Source organism: Lutra lutra, chromosome 8 (genome assembly GCF_902655055.1).
Source record: "Lutra lutra chromosome 8, mLutLut1.2, whole genome shotgun sequence".
Taxonomy (NCBI): domain Eukaryota; kingdom Metazoa; phylum Chordata; class Mammalia; order Carnivora; family Mustelidae; genus Lutra; species Lutra lutra.
Window position 1 is genome coordinate 10,015,468 of NC_062285.1, and position 18,030 is coordinate 10,033,497.

The window sequence follows — 18,030 nt, forward strand, 5'->3', positions numbered from 1 at the left end:
CTTCCCTCACTCGTCCCAGCCAAATGCAGCAAGAACCACAGTAACAGACTGGTAAAAATAGAACAGGCAACTCGGGAAGATTAACCCCCCAAAAGCTGAAGTGTCTTGGCAAAAATCAGCCACTGCATTTAACGGCAGCAAATTAGATGGTACCCAGATCTTGAGTTTTGATGCACAGCGTGTATTAGGATGAGAGAGAAAAGTCTCGGATACCTGGGGCCCCTGCAGCATGAGTCGGCCTTATTAGCTAAGTGTGCCCTTGAGTGGAAAGCGTATCCCTTAAGGCACAGGTTCTCTGTTGTCTCATTTTGAAGGAACCCTTCTCAACAATGGATTCTGTATTTCCCTGCCTTCCCACCCAGAGTTATTGAGCATCAAATGGCTCTTTCGATGAGCCAGGATTGCCATCATACAGGTTCACTATTCTGCTGCGCAGCTGTCCTTGGGAACTCATGGAGAACAGAAGTCAGCCCCGGCTCGGAATGTGCTTTCCACCGCTGTGCGCCTTCGAAATCATCCAGAGGCAGGCGCTCCCTGGGCCGCCATTGGCAAACCCTCTCCTTTGCTACCTGCGGTCTCCTGTGGGTTTGAAAGGCCAGTGATCAAGGCTGTGAAAAAACAACATAAAACATGAGAATCTTTGGGGTACCTGGGTGGCTCAGTGGGTTAAAGCCTCTGCCTTCAGCTCAGGTCATGATCCCAGGGTCCTGGGATCGAGCCCCGCATCAGGCTCTCTGCTCAGCAGGGCACCTGCTTCCTCCTCTCTCTCTGCCTGCCTCTCTGCCTGCTTGTCATCTCTGTCTGTCAAATAAATAAATAAATAAAACCTTAAAAAAAAATGAGAATCTTTGAGGAATGGATTGAGAAGCTCCCCCAAAGAATTGAAAGGAAATAAACACCAGGGGGAGAGTTTGGTGACATACGTTTTGACTGCTCTAAGGTCCTTTTTTTCCTGAATTCTCTTGCCGACAACCCACAAATGTAGGAGTTTGAAGGCATTACCCCAAAAAAATACATCTGAACCTAACAAATAGTTATTCTACAGAAATACTTATCTTCCCTCACTAGTGGATGCTCTTCTGTGATCTGAACGGTCATTCATATGATGTGATTAGTTTGTATATATATATATATATAGTCAGCTTTAGACTTTCCAGATCAGTGGAAGGAAACAGTGGCATGTCTAACCTCCAGCACATTTATATCAAGCCTTACACTGCTGGCTGCCTCCCTCAGGCTGGCATTCATTTTAGCCTGTGCTCCTTAAATATACATCATTGATGACTGAGGAAGGCAGGCCAAATGCAGGTTGAGGAAAGACCAGCCTGAGATTCAATTTGGGCATTGATAAATGATAAAACGAGATGAATGGACTGATAATCAATATTTAACAGAGAGGTAGATAGAGTTCTGAATACAGGGCAAACATGGAGGTCAGTGAAATCTTCATCCTTTCATCCAAGGTAGGAGAGCTCCCTGAAAGGTATTTTGTTTGTCAGTCAGTTTTTAAGGATTTATTTATTTATTTCACAGAGAGAGACACAGGAAGAGAGGGAACACAAGCTGGGGGAGTGGGAGAGGGAGAAGCAGGCTTCCCGCCGAGCCGGGAGCCCGAGGCAGGGCTTGATCCCAGGACCCCAGGATCATGACCTGAGCCGAAGGCAGATGCTTAACAACTGAGCCACCCAGGCACCCCTCCCTGAATGGTTTTATCACCAGAATGGCCAGAATTAGGACAGTGGCAGAGCTGGGGCAAGTGGACCCAGCGGGCATTTAGAGAAAAATAGGTATAACTCAGTAACTCATTTGTAATAGGTGTATCAACCCTCAGATTCAATAAAACAGTGCCAAATGGGATAACGTGGTCCTTTGTAATCGTGGTTCTTTATAATTGTGTAATGTGTGACTTAAATTTTACAACTTCAAAGCCTTCTTGCTGTATCAAATCTCATTATTCAGAATATATATGTTAGGGCCACACTGAGACTGTGCAGGCCCCGTGCTCGCCTTCTAAATGAGGTCTTCGCTAAACATCGTACTTAGAGTCGCACCCGTCCACCTGGCACTCCGTGTCTCCGTCCCGGCCTTCATTTTTCTCCACTGAAACGAACGACCCCTTTCTAATCTCTTGAAAGATTGCCCTGTTTAGCCATCTTACACTCCCTCCCATACCCGTTGATATAAGCTCCTTAACGGTAGTCTTAACCTCACCTTGTTCATTGCCCTCTCTCCAAACCTTGAGGAATGCCTGGACCGTGGGGCCATTGTGTAAATACCTGTTGGATTCATGATTGAGGAAGACGTCCCCCACATGGAGAATTCCAGAAGCGTACCGTCTACCCGAGGAGGGCTCCGTTAGTTACTGTTTCCGTAGGCTCAGCGGTCAGAGATGGGCGAGGTCTTGGGCCGGCAGGAGATCTGCATGACGTGTGTGTTCTGTGTAAGACATTCCTAGTCTCAGATTTGGCGCAGGGTAGGAGGCAGTGGGAGGCACTCGGAAAAACAGGGACGTCACACATGAAGCCAAACTGGAGGAAAGGAAGTGAGTTTGCGGTGGTTCCAGAGCCTTCTGCTGGCCATGGCTATAGGAGAGCAGATAGGAGGGTTGAGCAGCCCAGGAGGGAGGGGACTGCTGCACACAGGGTAGCAAACCACAGGAGCACGAGGGTAGCTGGCCTCCGCAGGATGTCGTGGGGAGTGCTGGATGCCACAGGAGGGGTGCAGGGGCTGCCATGGATGCTCGTGGGCCTCCGCTTTCTGGCATGGCGAGCGGAGGTGGGAGCCAGGCTGGGCCTCCCCACTCGAGTCGGGCAGTGTGGGATGGCTGCCCCAGCCCTGGGTCTCTCCAGCGTGGCACGGTCCCCCGTGTCAAGTGCAAGCTCCCTGGGAGGGAGGGGTGCTGGGGCTGCTCTCTGTCGGTCTCAGCCCCCAGTGATAGCTTTTTTTCTTTGAAACCCCTTTTTCTTTGAAACGGTGCGCTCCTCTTCCTTTGCCTCTGATTTGTTCGTATGCCGCTTTAAAGCTTTGACCCCTGGGACGACGCATGTTTAGAACGCTGCGTGCCGGTCCCCATGGCCCCATCGGTCACTTGTTGCCGGCTACAGCAGGCCCCTTGTTTATCCCTCTGTTCTGGGCATTATCACTTCGTAATTGGGTCTCACGTTGTGCACTCTCTTTTCATTGGCTGCGAGTGGCTTTGGGGCACCAGCGACCTCCTTTTCTTCTCTCCTTCACATCTAGCACCGTGCCTGACGTAAAGCAAGTCCCGTAACTGCGTCATCTGAGGGAAAGGAAGAAAGATTTGGGGGGGAGAATCCAGTCCAAGTGGGTTTGACAGAAACCTGCAAGGGAGAACCGTCCACTTCCGCCACCGGTGTGTCTTCAGGGAGTGGGGACTGTTGCCAACCTCCCTGCTGGCTTCCTCTTGCATCAGTAGCTCCTGGCAAAATAGTTGAGCCAGGGCCAGCAGCAGGAGTGACATGTCTCAAGGAACGTGGTGGCCAGGACCTGGGGACACGGTGTCTGCTCTTTGCCCTCTCCTGTGTGTCCCTCATTGTCATCATGTGCTGCTAGCAGGTGACTGTGGGAGAATATTAGGTAAAGATCCGCACTCAGTACTGGGGAGTCCCCCCACATTTGTCTTCATTTCATGATTCACATTTTACCTTACTGATAGGGGCCAAACCAGCCTCTTCCCCATCAGCCAGAAGGACCACCTACAGTGACTTGCACCAGCAGACAGGTGAATTCTGTGGCACTGAGCCATGGGGAGGTAAATCAGATGGGGAGGGCACTGAGAAGGGGCATGTACCCAGGGTCAGGGTGCCCCCCACGCCCTCTTCCCATCTACAAAGTGGGGTCAGCAATACTGACCTCAGCCTTGTTGGTGGGGGTATTAATTAATATGAGCTCCTCGAGGACTTGGAAAATGTGAAGCCTGATCTAAATCTTCTATGTGACTATTATTCCCTATTGCCATTTCTAAAAGTTCATCTAAAAAACCTCTCCCCATGCAAATGCCTTCTGCTCCGCTCTCAAGTCCACTGAACTATTTTGGTAAATCACTGAGTGAAATGAGTTCCCTGGGCAGAGGCACCCAGAGCCAACACCTCGCGGCTTTCCCAGAGAGGGTGCTTGTACGTCAGGACTGCACACACCCCGGGATGCCTCCAGACTTACTGCTTGGTGGGGGGTTTCCACCTATCTGCTTTTTACTAGCAGTCAAGTTGGGATAAGGTCATAAGGTTTCCCTTTTCCTGGGTGAGTCCAGATGCCTGTACTGTGTGGCCTTCTCTGCAGGAGTCACTTCCTGCGAGTCAGGGTTCCCTTTCGCGCTGGTGAACAAGGGCATAGGTTTCAGACCTCCCTCCAAATATAGTCCAACGTTAGGTCCCGAGATCCAGCAGGATGCCCATCACGGTGTGCTCTTTCCTGGTGAAATTCACCCAGGAACGGTATCGATGTCCCGTACGTTCTTGGTAAGCTGGGTTTTTCCGCCCCGTCAACGCACACGGATGGACGTTGTCTCCTTCAGCAACTTAGGGTAGAATTGGCTCTAGTTCATCTTCTGTGAGTTCAGCAGCTGACCTCCAGGTGTCTTGCCTCGGGGATTTGGGGCCCCAACCTGTCACCGGCATGGCCTGGGCTCGCAAAGCTTTGGTGACCCGCGGTAACACTACCTCCCAGGTGAATACAGGAGTGTCATTGGTTTCGTCCTCTCATCGGTGAGACAGCAAACATCCAGAGAATTCTGTTCCATTTACCCAAACCATTAAGCGACTCCGAATCCGCTGTCATTAACCGTAGCAGTGTCATTCTGGTGGCAAAGGTGCCGTGTTGAAAGGCAGCCACAGAAGGTGGACGTTTTCCAAAACGGTACATTTTCGAAAGGACACGTGATTCCCAGGCTTGAAGTTAGATGACAAGCGATTCCTTTCTCCAAAGAGAGAGGCCGTGGAAGGTTTAGAATTAGAGGGTTGTGCCTTCTGAGCGGGGCCATGTCCAGGTCTCTGCCTGGTCACCTGTGGTGCAGTGGGGGACGTGGCTGGTGCCAAACCCCGGGGACCACATTGCCAGTGGATGGTGGAGAGAATTGTGTTGTTTTTTTGTTTGTTCTAAGATTTTATTTATTCATTTGACAGAGAGAGAGAGAGAGCCTAAGTAGGCAGAGGGGCAGGGAGAGGGAGAAGCAGATTCTCCACTGAGCAGGTTGCCCGATGTAGGGCTCGATCCCAGGACCCTGGGATCATGACCTGAGCTGAAGGCAGTCACTTAACCAACCGAGCCACCCAGGTGCCCCTAGAATTGTGTTTTTCAGTAATCATCAATGCCCTGGACAGTGTGGAAGATGGTTCACAGTACTGGATCTCATGCCTGTCCTCCTGCTGCCCACGCCCACTGGAAGGCATCAGGCTCCTTGCCAGCTTCCTTCTGCCTTTGCCTTATGCAGCTCAGTCTTGGACAATTTCCTTTGACCAGCAAGCAAAGCCTGTTTCTCCATGTGCTATTACTTAAGTACAAGTGATATTTAAAAAAGAAAAACAAAAAAACCATGCCCAGGCCCTTTGAAAGAGTGTCCTGTCATCTGACTGAAATGTTGGGACTGCAGTTGGGATATTGGGACGAAGTGGCACAAATTGGGAGAGGTTACACCCCAGTAGCCGCCCCAAGTCATCAGCCAATCAGCGTGTCCGTCTGAGCCCACAGGCCACTCTGCATGGCGTTGGGACACCTCGTCAATGCCTAGCCTCTGCCTTAGTCACCTCTGAGCCCCAGGGGACTGTATCCGACACAGACAGGGAGTCCCCTCAGGCCGGAGGCAGCTGGTCTTATTACCTAAATTATCTTCTCCATACATCATCACCTGGGCCCAAAGCAGAGTCACAGGTTTACAGAAATGAGGAGCCAGATGAAAATGATTCTCTCTTTGTTCTGCCAGTAGGGAACCCGAGGTACACAGGGGTGACGGGGTTGACCTGGGACCCCACAGGGAACGTAAGGCGGAGCCATGCTGAGAACCCAGGCCGTGCAGTCCACGACCCCAGACGCTTGCTCTCTGGTGCCTCCAGCACTGGCGGCATTTTGCTGGCCCCTTATTCTTGTTTTCCCGAAACCTCCTGATGAAATCGTGTTTTAGTGAATTTTAGCTCTCCCTAGTTTTGTTTGTTTGTTTTTTGCAGTATGTTTGCAGCTTGAAGTATTTAATTAAAATTAAAAATTGTTTCTCAGTTGCTCTAAGCCCATTCCAGGGGTCTAGTGGCCCACTTGTAACTGGTGGCTACCATGTTGGATTGTGTAGTTCGAGAACATTTCCATCACTGCCCAGCGTTGGGCAGCACAGATCTAAGATCTTCTAAAACACAAAAATAAGATAGATGAAGAGGATAGGAATAGTAAGATTGTTGATAACCCTTCAGGGAGATGAGCTATCTTTATACAAAATTTTTCCAAGGCAAGGCAGGCATCCTTCTGTGTTGATTTTGGGTTGGTATATCTTCTGAAGGGGCATTTTATGTCTTTTTTTTTTTTTAACATAAGTACAGTTAGCCACTTACCATTTCTTATACCCGTTTTGTAAGTTTGTTATTCTCCCTTTCCTATAGATTAAAGGAGATAGAATGCAGAAAGTTGCTCTCCAGGGCATAGGATGAAAGGAGCTACTGGTTCTTTTGTTTACCACACTCCAAAAGGGAACCTGCAATTCGCCTGGCCTTATACAAGCTTGTTGCCCTGGAATTAATAACAGTTATATATTGAATCAATTATTATAATTTTGGTAACATTTGACTGCTTAGAGGAACCTCAGAAGATTTTGCATATCCTCTGTTGATCTAGTTTTCTTTATGCAAAAATGGAGTAGGGAAGTAGGTCAGTGCCTGTGCTAAAAGCAAAAAAGTAAGCGCACTCATTTTTTTCTTCCCCAAACATCATTATATTTTCGTCTTGGCTCAGAGACTGATACCACCAGTGCCCGCTGGCTTGGTGCTCTCTCACTCATGGTCCGATTCCATATGGCATCTGTCCTAGAGGAGCCTCAGGTTTGGCTCCTCGCCAAAACCAAGAGCGGCATTGGTGCTCAGTCTCTTGTAGCTTGGAGGTGAGGTGCCGGCAGAGACACAGGCGCTTTCATTGAAGGCCTGCATGTGACCCCTGAGTCCTCCAGGAACCTCAGCCTCCAGAAACCCGGCTCTTGGAATAGTGAGTGATGACAATTGGCCTTAACATCTTAACGTGTCCAGATTCTGCAAACACCTGTTCTTAGGGGTGTGACATTGGAAAAGTCACTTTACCTCCATGCCTCTCAGTGGCGTCATTTCCTAAACAGGGATGATAAGGCCACCCCGTGGAGCTGTTGCAATACCGTATGTCAAGTACGTGGCGAGTGTTCTGGCAAAGAGGAGGCTGTCAGTAAGTATTTGCATTCGAATGTGATTCCCCCACCGGGCTAGGTGCTAAAGATGGCTAGGGAGTGCAGAGAGAAGTGAGCCAGTCCAATTTTCTAAGCCTGAGGTCAGTCTAGTAAATAGAAGATCTTGCTGAGACTGGGGGTCTCTGTTCCCATAATTATTCCTCTGTGAAGAGCACATGAGTTCTCTGTGGCCTCTGGCAGGTAGCCCCGGTGGTCTAACTGTGGACACATCATTTCTGGCTTCCTTAGAAGTGTCAGCACGCACAGCCTCCTGAGGACAGAAGTCAGTAAGTCTCTGCTAGAAACACGCATCAGCCAGGGAGAAAGCTGGGAGTGCAAAGAAGGGGGAGCTTGCCTGCATCAGAGCAAAGTGAACCAGTCTGTTGTGGTACCATTAGGATCTCGCGTGGGGGGTCAGCCATGTGGGGTTGGCGAGGGTTCGGGCCGCCTGTCCTGCACAGAGGCTTTTGATTGAGAAGATGTGCTTTAGCGGTAGTTTGTGTAAGAAATAGACGTCGTTGGAACTACTTAAGGGATTGTCAGGCACTTAGCATTTAACGATAATCTTTGGAACGGTTCTTTGCAAAATGGCATGTAGTTCGGAAATGACGTGTCCATGTGGGTGAGAGGTGCTCATTGATGTTACCCTGTGGGGATAGAGAGGAAGGGAATCCGTGGAGATGGAAATGTTGTTATGTGATTATTGAGAAAATGTGTGTTTTAACATAGGCTCGATGGAGTGTCAAGTTCAGCATTGACCCCTCCTTTCCATAGATAGTAGAAAGGGGTGTGTGTGTGTGTGTGTGTGTGTGTTTCCCTTAGCGTGCCTTTTATTTGGCAGTGTGATTCTAGGGACCCAGCAGGATTTGCTCCTGGCCTTGTCTTCTCTCGGATTTACCCTGAGCCATTCCCTCACAGCCCAAGGGAGACCTGATACAGTGTTCGGCCACATGATGGATTAGAGATGTTTCGTGCTTTGGAGCCCGTTGGGCCTAGGTTTGAATTCTCCTTCTATAGCATATAAGCCAGTCATCTTAAGAAAGGAACTTAATTCTTCGATGATTGCATCTAGAAAATAATAGTTTCTCATCAGGTTGTTATAAGGATTAGAAATGAGGGTAAAACGCCTCCCACAGCATCTGGCATGTAAACCCTCACTGAAAGATAGGCAGTGTTGTTTAGGGGATGAATTGCATTTGAGTCTCCTCTGTGAAAACCTGAGGACTGAGAAGAAGATTTGCAAAGGGTCAGTCATTTCCGAGCGCATTCCAAGTGCAAAGACGCAGTTTAACAGCAGGAGAAGCTAACACTGCTCAGACCCTTCTCCCAGGCTGCATTCCGTATCAGACACCCAACTCTGTGACACGGTATCTGTCACTCCTAATTTTTTTTATTAATTAATTTATTTATTTATTTATTTATTTATTTGACAGAGAGAGAGAGATCACAAGTAGGCAGAGAGGCAGAGAGAGAGGGGGAAGCAGGCTTTGCACCGAGCAGAGAGCCTGATGCGGGGCTCGATCCCAGGACCCTGAGATCATGACCTGAGCCGAAGGCAGAGGCTTAACCCACTGAGCCACCCAGGCGCCCCTGTCACTCCCATTTTATAGACGAAGAGTTTAAGGCCCAGAGTGACACAGTTCAAAGGGGTGGCCCGGAATTCAGAGCCCATGCCCTGAGCCCTAACAGCCTGCTCAGATCAGAGATCTGCAGGCATCTCTGCAGGATGGCTGATGGGGAAGGTTTATAAATAGGCACCCACAGAAAGAGCCAAGGTATGAGGCGCCAGCCCTCTCATCAGCTTCCCTTCCTTTAGGCACCCCCATGAGTATTTCTTGAGGAAAGGAGAAAGGCCCCTGTGGGGCAGACAGTGCCAGGATGCTTGCTCTAAGTTCTGGTGTGAGGACTGGTGTACCATCCCCTAAACCCTCCATTGTATTAACTATGCTCTGTACAGACAAGATGCAAGAGCCCCATTTGTGGAACTTCCGGTCCCCCTTAGCTGAGACCTGTGGCAGTGCCTTCTGCTTTTCAGGCTCGCTGTCAGCAGCAGTAACCACAGCCCTTCCTGGCCCAGAACTACATCTTGCCACACTCTCTGCTCCCAGTGAGCTGTGAGCGCGACATTCTGTTCTGCGTGGGGCTCTGCCGCCCACACTGTGCGGGAGTCAGCTGGGGGGGGGAGTGGGTTACAGAGTTCACTGAATCCTCCAAGGGCGATTTGTGAAGACGTAGAGGTACCTGAGAACAAGACGAGCGATCATCCTCTACCGCAAACAAGCGTCACCCTGCACCCAAATTGTGGAAGGCAGATTTTGCACTTGGTATTTTATTCGGCAGAACATTTTTTATAACAATAAGTTTGATTAGAGAAAAGCTCCGAAAGTGCTTCAAGTTAAGACAGTCTGATTGTTTATCTCAAGAATTAAAAAAAAAAAAAAAAATTTAGTGGTAAACTGGGAGGGGTCAGAAGAAGTGGAAATCGGAGCCAGGACCTAGTGAAGAGTATTTGCTGTCATTTTCCTCTCAGGATTAAATTGAATTCAGGATTTCTCCTCTCCACAGGCTTTTTGTTTGTCTTTTAGCCATCACGCAGGGTCTTTTTTTAATCCGGAGCTTGGGGCGACCCGAGCTAGGTCCACAGTGGACGGAAGGTACTCTGGTGGTCTTTGATTGTGGGCTTTAACCTAATAAGGAACCCCGCTTAAGATCCTTGAGTGTCTTCTCATTATTTCCCCCAGGCTACCCAGAAATAAGTTTTAGTCCCTGTGGCCCCTTTTTCACCTTTCTGCCTCCTGAGCTGGGGGCTGGTAGTGGCCATGGAAGTGGCTCCGAAGGTACCGTATCTGCCCGCTGTGTACTTGCTTGGGTCCATTTTATTTTCACAGGATGGGATGTGAAGTCAGGAACCCAGTACTGCCAATGAATGCCGCCTTGTCACTTGGCAGAGTGGATGGGTTTAGGGTACATTCAGGAGAGTCGGGGTGGGGGGGTGGGGGGCTAGATGAAGGAGGTAGGGGATTTTGCTTTACTGTTTACTGCAGCTCAAAGAGGAGGGATCCAAAGTGGAAAAAAAAAGAATGCCTTCATCATCATATTACATGATGTTGACTAGAACGGCAGAACTCTAAACCTGAGCGTTCTGTCTTCCAAATGACGGTTTTGGAAAACAGCATTAAAGAAGACTGATATGTAAAAGCTCATGGTCTCGCTCTTTGTATCAGCCCCAAATATTGACTGAAGCCGGGAGAAGAAAAGGCAGACTTTCCTCTTTTCTCTCCCAAACGTGTGATTGTTTAGAACTCAAGTACAACATCTGGAAGTCAGATATACAGAGAGCAATTTATGGAGTGTGAAAGATTTGAAATATTCAGTGTCCTTTAGTGGGAACTCAACTTTCTGGGGCTGCATTTTTTTTTTCCAGCACAAAGCAGGCATTTCTGAGATCGCCTTTGCCTCTCTGAATTAAACCCTTTGTGCCTGGATCCCATAAACAATGTGCTTTTTAAACGGGAGCCCCCTCCCTGCCCAGCCCTTTTCTCCAGCGTGGGCAGCCAATGGGCTGCGCTGAGCCGCATTGCTGGAGCACTTTCCATTCTGAGCAGCAACAACGTCCTAATTTGATGCACACATGGATGCCTCGCGCACTGTGCAAATTCATCACCAACGTCTTGCATTAGTCATCTGACGGACTGCCAAGTGTTTCATTTTCTTTTCATGTGACTTTATTATTACCACCTCTCTCCTCTCTTCCAAAACCCTCCAAAAGGCGCGGGGGGCGGTGTCGGAGGGGGAGAATCCAACAGAAATCCAGCCCTCCCCTTCTTTGCACACGAGAGCCAGCGTGGGGCTGATAAGGCTGCCGATGCGTTGGTGGCAGCCTTGCAGAGCGAGACCTGCACTTAACTTGCAGCTGCCTCCCGAGCCGGGCTTCAAGATGTCCACGCCCCGGGTGACAGCCGGCGGGGCGCTGCCCTGTGCTCGGGCGGCGATGCTGAACCGCAGCCTGCAGTGAGAGCCCGCAGCCGCTGCTGCCGCCGAGCAACCTAATGGTGCCTGTGCTTTGTTTTAGTTCATCAAATTTCTCCGACTCATTAGGCACTTTGCCCCGTGCTCCTCTTCCTCCTCCTTCCGCCTCCCCGCCCCCACCCCACCCCCATTTTTTTTCTTCCTGTCCCTCACCGTGCAGCCCTAACTCTGGCTCCCGGTTCCCTTTTTGACAGTAACGGCACAGCCAACAAGATGAACGGCGCTTTGGATCACTCAGACCAACCAGACCCAGATGCCATTAAGATGTTTGTCGGACAGATCCCCCGGTCCTGGTCGGAAAAGGAGCTGAAAGAACTTTTTGAGCCTTACGGAGCCGTCTACCAGATCAACGTCCTCCGGGACCGGAGTCAGAACCCTCCCCAGAGTAAAGGTACAGACCGCTGGGGAGGGGTGGGGGTGGGCGCGGGGTGGGGTGGAGGGGGGCGCGCGGTCGGGGGTGCCGGGGCTGGAGGGGTGGGGGGCAGGCGGGCCCTGCGGGGCTGCCCGGCGCCCCAGGGAGGGAGGACCACGAGGGGAGCCGCCGCCGCCCCGGGGCTCCGGCCAGCCGGGCTCCTCCCCGCGCCGGCACCCGCGCCCCCGCCCCGCCGCACAGGTGGACCGAGGGGGCCTGGCACTGGGACGCGCGGGAGGGAGGAGTGGCGGGAGCGCGCGGCCGCGCCTCTGTCCAGGCGCGTGATTGCTCTCCCGAGGTCACTTCCTCGGCGGCGCAGGCTCCTCTCGGGCGCATGCTTGCCTCTCCCAGGAGCCGTGCTGCTCAGCCTGGCTTTGCGGGAGCGAACTCTTTCTCCCTCTGCCTCCCCGTTCTTGCCGGTGCAATTACCATCGCACTGGACTTTTCCATAGCCTGTGGGGACCCTGAGATGCCTCCCGCACAGTTAGTGCAGTGCCACTGGTGTAAGGAAGAAAGGGCGTACTTTTTCAGAGGGACATCAATTCTTGGGGCTTAGATGGGGATCCTTAAGTGAAATGTGCCTTTTCGGGCGGGAAGAAGCACCCTAGTGGCCTGAAATAGTTAGCACACCTTCAGAAATGCGTGTGGTTTACGCCCTTGCCAGTGGTGAATTTCAAGTGTACAGTCTGGTGGTTTTTACTGCCTCCATTTTAGGGCGAGGGTGATGGGGAGAGGGGGTTTCAGTTATTAAAATAGAGATCAGAAACCTCTTTAAGGCCCGGAAGCTTCTGTGTACTGGAGACATTCTCTATAGGCTCTGTGCAAACTAAATTAAAAAAAAAAATCTTCTCTGCTGCTTGCTACTGTTCAGTCTTTGTGGATGTTCTAACCTTGCTTATTTTTGTTCTTTCTGTTCTTGATGTCTTGGGCTATCTAACCCAGGGTTCCCCTGTCTTCTGAGTGGATCTTGCACTTCGTTTTTCTCTGCTCCTTGGAAATTGGGTCTGCCCTATTAATTTATTTCTCTGTTGCCTCTCAGGAGAGGTCCTGCAAACTCATGGTTGGGCTTTGTACTTGTGGTTGACTTGAACGCATGAACATTAGCACATACTTTTTCTCTGAGCCTCCTTCCTACTGTCAAGGTGAAGGGAGAGGAGGAAATCATCTTTGAGACTAATGCTTTGTGACCCTGAGAAATGGTGGGCTACCTCATGTTCTCTCTAGCTGCTGCAGTCTGATAGCACTTTGGGGAGCCTTTGAAGAATTTTAAAGCCAGCACTCATTTTATAAGGGTGGACAGACACACCTTCAGATTTTGTTCCTAGGACTCTGTTTTCTGTCTCAAGGTGTCTAACACCAATAGTGTTCTTGGCTTACGTGGAACTTTGTCCCCACAAACTCGATTGTCCCGTAATTTGAAAAAAAGAAAATCACCTACCTAAAATTCAGTAGGATTTAAAATGTCACAAATTGGGGCAACATTGAGAAGGTTGTCGATAATATTCCTGAATTATTTACCTGCATTACTCCCAAATGGAGAAGACTAGAATTTGTTTTAATATGTAATTTCCGTAGTATCCTTCTGGAGGAAAGATGGTACAGTGCACCAGACTAGGGCTAAAGAGTCACCAAATAAGGGCCGGAGAACGAGGCCAGGGGCACTAAGTGAGGGTTTTGGAGCCGTGGCCATACTTCATCCCAGTCCAGGAAAACATGCCTCCAAATTTCAGTTTGTCAGCATTTTTCAGGATGACCTCTGACATAGGTGATCAAAGCTCATTTCTTCTGTTGCCTGAGTACTTGCATTTTATTTGACACAAAGCCTGCCTTAGCCAGAAGACCCTCCTTTCAGTCAGAAAAGTGTGCATGGCCTAGTTCTTCTACCATTTTCTCTCTTTTCCCCAGCGTTCCCCTGAACACTGTCTTGACCTGGCCGTGCTTGAGACTATACGTTTTGTTGACCTCGTTCACTAGGTCTTACAACCAGCCTCATTTAAATAGTTGGCATAAGCCCACCATCTTGGAGCGGGGAGGAGGCCAGAGGAGGGAACCAACTTTTCTGAGCATGTAGGCTACGCACCGGGCTATTTTAGGAGTCCATTCCTTTAGGTCTTGCGAAAATCCTGAAAGTAGGTGTTGTTGGTCACATTTTAGAGATGAGGAAATGGAGGCTCTGTGGAAGTTAAGCAACAGCCCCGCGGACTCAGCTAGTACGTAGCAGAGTAAGAAATTGAACATGTTCCTCCTGTCTTTGTGCGCTCTCCCGCCATGTGCTCACCTCGCGGAGATGAGGCCACACACCAGCTTTGCGCCATGTCAGGGTGTGGGTCAGAGGCCTTCTCCTGTACCTAAATGCTCCCCCAAATGAAGGGAAGGAATTCTGCCTTTCATGAGCAAGGTTGATTTGGTCCCTGCCTTCGCGTTTGGTTTTCATGCTCACGGGTTTAGATCGTACAGGATTCCAACCCATGGTACCATGGGATAGAAGCTACAGATGAAATCATTCAAATCTTACCTCTGGAAATATAGGTCAATTCCCATTACTGCGGACTCCAAATCTCACATCAAATATTGCTTGAAGGACGTGGGCCGTCAGCCAAAGCTTGAAAAGATTTTTGTTACACAGATATCTCTGTTTTAACGGTATTTGTTGTGATGGGATTTGAGCTGCATAATGACATTCCCTTCAGAGGATTACAGCCCTTAGCCACTTGCGGCCACAGTTTGTCTCGACCTCATACCTGTGTGTGCCACGCGGTATTTTCCTGTGCACACGTGCCGTGGGACCTCGCGTTTGCCCTGGTCCAGACTCTGTCAGCAGAGTATGGTCACCATGTCTTCCCAGGGCTGATGGCACAGCTTCGGGTAACAGAATTTTCTACATAACCGTGGTCTGAATGATCTACACAGGCCTCTTGGTGTGGCCTCGAGTCATTGCCTCCCTGACACGAGTGCTTCCAAGGAAGGAGACAAGATCAGGTCATTACCTAATCCAGGTGCATTAGGTTTTTCCTGTCATTGTGCACCTGATGTCCTTAAGCCTTGAAGCATCAGAACTTTCTTCTGTATTTTTAAAGCATCCTCTAAGAGTTAGAGCCCAGACTGTCTGTGCCTTCTCCCTATTAATGTATGCATTGGCTTAGCAGAGTCAGCAACTCGGGGGAACCCAGCTCAGTGAACTGTCCCATGTCCAGCGACTCATGGAGATGATGTTTTATTTGGAGCTGTTGGTCGAGTTGATGGGTGGTGGGAGATACCACCCTGTAGTTCAGAGCACTGGTTTTGAAGTCAGACAAGCCTAAATTCAAGTTCTGGCCCTACCACGCCTTGCGCATGTTACCTAATCTCCATCTGAGGAGGGAGGCTCCGCTCCTGGGGTGGCTGAGATGAAGGTGGGAGGAGCTTGCGTGGCGCTGCTGACTATTACAGGGGCTGTTATCATCGCTGTCCCCAGGAACTTGCGATCTAATAGGGACGATGAGGCCAGCGCACAGGGAACGATAATATTGGAGACCGTGGGATAAGGATGAGAAAGAGAGGGGCCTGTTTGAACTCTGGAAGCTCGGGGAGGGAATGAAGACTTAGCAGCTGTGGAGGCAGGAAGACATGGCATCTTTTCCACATCTCCAAAGAGAAAAACAGGATTTCCTTAAGTAAAGACAGTGTTGAGCATTACAGGTGGATGGACGGGCCTGATTTCAAGCATGGAGGTGGGACGTGTGGGGCAGGTTCTGGGAGCTGTGAATCCTGCCAGAGTCCAAAGGAAACATGAAGTCCATGAAATGAAATGCCAGTGGGGAAGGTCACGACACCTGGAAACAGAGGCCGGAGCCAGTTCTTAGAAGCCTTCCCTCTCAGGCTAGAGTCTAGAATTTGATGGGAGAGACCGTTGAGGGTCTGCGAAGGCCATGGGAGTGCGGGGAACAGGGACCAGGAGACCGGTGAAGTGTGTCGGCTGCCGCCCACGGGGCCTGAACAGAGATGCTGGTGGCCGTGGCCATGGCCGTGGAGAAGGCGTGTCCTGAGTGACACAGACATGGCGGTGGTGGAAAGAAAGGAGGCTTGATAGCTAAGCTGAGGCGGGGCTGAGCAGGAGGGCTTGGCCTGAACCGGGAGGCATGGGGAAGCAGCAGCGGAGGGAATGGGAAGGAGAGGAAGCCTGAGTTCAGCTTTCAGCCCGTTGAGTCTGCGGTGCCACGGTAGCATCAAGAAGGATGTGGGCTAAGGAGAGCCACTGGCTTTGGTGGCCGGGAGGGTGCGAGAGCGTTTCAGATGGTGGAGGCTGTGGGTTGTGTAGGTTTACATGTGGGCCTGTGCGTAGAGACTGCCCTTTCTAGTGGGCCGGCCTTTTTTTTTTTTTTTCCCTTTAAAAAACTAATAAACACATAGAGCGAAAGGACTTATTGAAAGCACAAGAAAGACCAGAACCAGGGTGTTTGAGGAGACAGGGTGGCTGAAGGGTGCACGGAAAAGGGTAGAAGGGACCTCAGCTGAGACAGCAGAGCCCTTAGAAGGAAGTAGCAACAAGTACGTTTCAGTGTCCTGGAGCGAAGTGGACAGTACAGGTGCCCCCGTCTTCTCAGGAGACAGGTGGAGGCTGGTGGAACAGAAGGTGTGAGGAGAAGGGATCTGACTTAAAACGACTGCTTTGGAAAAGTCCAGTGTGAAAGAAGAGTGGGGTTGCTGACGAGCAGGGAGGCCCCGTGACCCTGGGAGGGTGAAGACTGGGAGTAGGGCCCTGAGGCTTGGGGCTCTGTGAGTGAGCCCGGACTGGGGATCACCTGTCGCCGGTGAGGCCCTGGATGGGTGGGGGACAAGGTCAGGAAGGGTACCGGAGTGTGGGGACTGTTCCCTGAGACCTGAGGTAGGGGGGCTGGTAAGGGCAGAAGGGTCGCTCTGGCCTGGGGCTGGCAGTCGTGAGCGAGGCCCGGTGGGGGTGGTGTGTTCGCAGAGCCCATGCCCCGAGCCTCCACCTAGGGGTAAATGCTGTTCCTTGGATCCTTGCTCTCTTGCTCGCTCTGTTCTCCCCGAAACCCTGACCCGGGACCCTAGCACCCTGGAAAAACATACTCCGGCACCAGCACTAGCCACATGGCGCTCCGCTCAGGTGTTCAGTGTTATCCTCAAGTGTCGTTACGTTAAATGTTGTTACTCCGATTCTGCAGGGAGGAAAACTGAGGGTGTCAGTGACTAGAACGTAGTCGTTTAACATTTGACATTGGAGGGTGAAACCAGGCCCTGAGTCCTGACCCGAGGCCTCACTGATCACCCCTCCCTCCCCCCAACCTTTTTCTGCAACTTCTTACCCCAAGAGAGGCCAGAAACAGGAAGTGGCTGTGTCGCTATCGCTGCGTGCCACAGGCCCGAGGAACAACACTTCCTTTTTTCTTGAAATGTGCTCAGAGGTCGCGGCAGAAGGGTCCGCACAGTTGCAGCCCCCGCCGCGCCTGGAGGCCAGAGTGTTCCGGGAGGGAAAAAATTAAATCCCCGGCTCCTCTGGGAAGAGTTACTAAGTTTCAAAAGAGCAGCTTTGTGGTGGTGCCAGCGCGAGGTGGCATGTCATCTTCCTGATGGTCGCACTGCTACTGGGCCGGCGGGACAGCAGCTCGCCTCGGCCGCCCCTGCCCTCTTCCCCTCTGGCGCTGCTCTTCCGCTCTGACCTACCGGGGCTCCCTCCTTCCCTGCCAAATGCCTCTGCTTCAGGCTGCAGGAGCTCACTGATAGCCTCAAAGTCTGGCCTCCTCTCTAGGGGAAGGACGAAAGGCACCAAAACCCAATCGTACACATTTCAGAATTTGACAGGAAGACAGCCCCCCTCCCACCCCAACCCCAGTCCAGAAGATTCTTCCGTGTTAGTGTAGAATGAGAGCAAACTCCAGAACCTGTAAGGGGATTAGAACTATGTGTTATCTCAAGCTCCTTCAGAGAATGCCTCTCAGTTTCCTTTATCCTTACAGTAACACTGTCACAAGCTCCCTGTGGCTTGCACATTCAGCGAGGGGACAATTGGGCTTGCTGCCTGCATGGTCTGAGGAGAGGTGACATCTTCTCAAACTTTAATCTTTAAAATGTGAAAGGCTGCAGAGAATACCTTTGACCTTTTTATGGAAGTTATCCCATTGGAGGACTGGGGTGGGAGTGTTTTCACGGTTCATGCCTCTCCTTTCTTCCTCAAAGAACT

General features: G+C 50.7%; 1 protein-coding gene across 12 annotated transcripts in view; it reads left to right on the forward strand.

Moving 5' to 3' along the window:
- The window catches only part of CELF2 (CUGBP Elav-like family member 2), a 508,648-nt gene that overhangs the window by 344,005 nt on the left and 146,613 nt on the right, over nt 1–18,030 (forward strand). For 11 of the 12 annotated variants that reach the window (XM_047741384.1, XM_047741375.1, XM_047741377.1 and 8 more), the window contains one exon: nt 11,632–11,828. In XM_047741384.1, coding sequence (XP_047597340.1) covers nt 11,651–11,828 — 178 coding nt within the window. In that variant the 5' untranslated portion in view covers nt 11,632–11,650. Of the gene's footprint in view, nt 1–11,259; nt 11,461–11,631; nt 11,829–18,030 lie in introns of those variants that run through there. The other variant, XM_047741385.1, reaches the window with a different exon arrangement.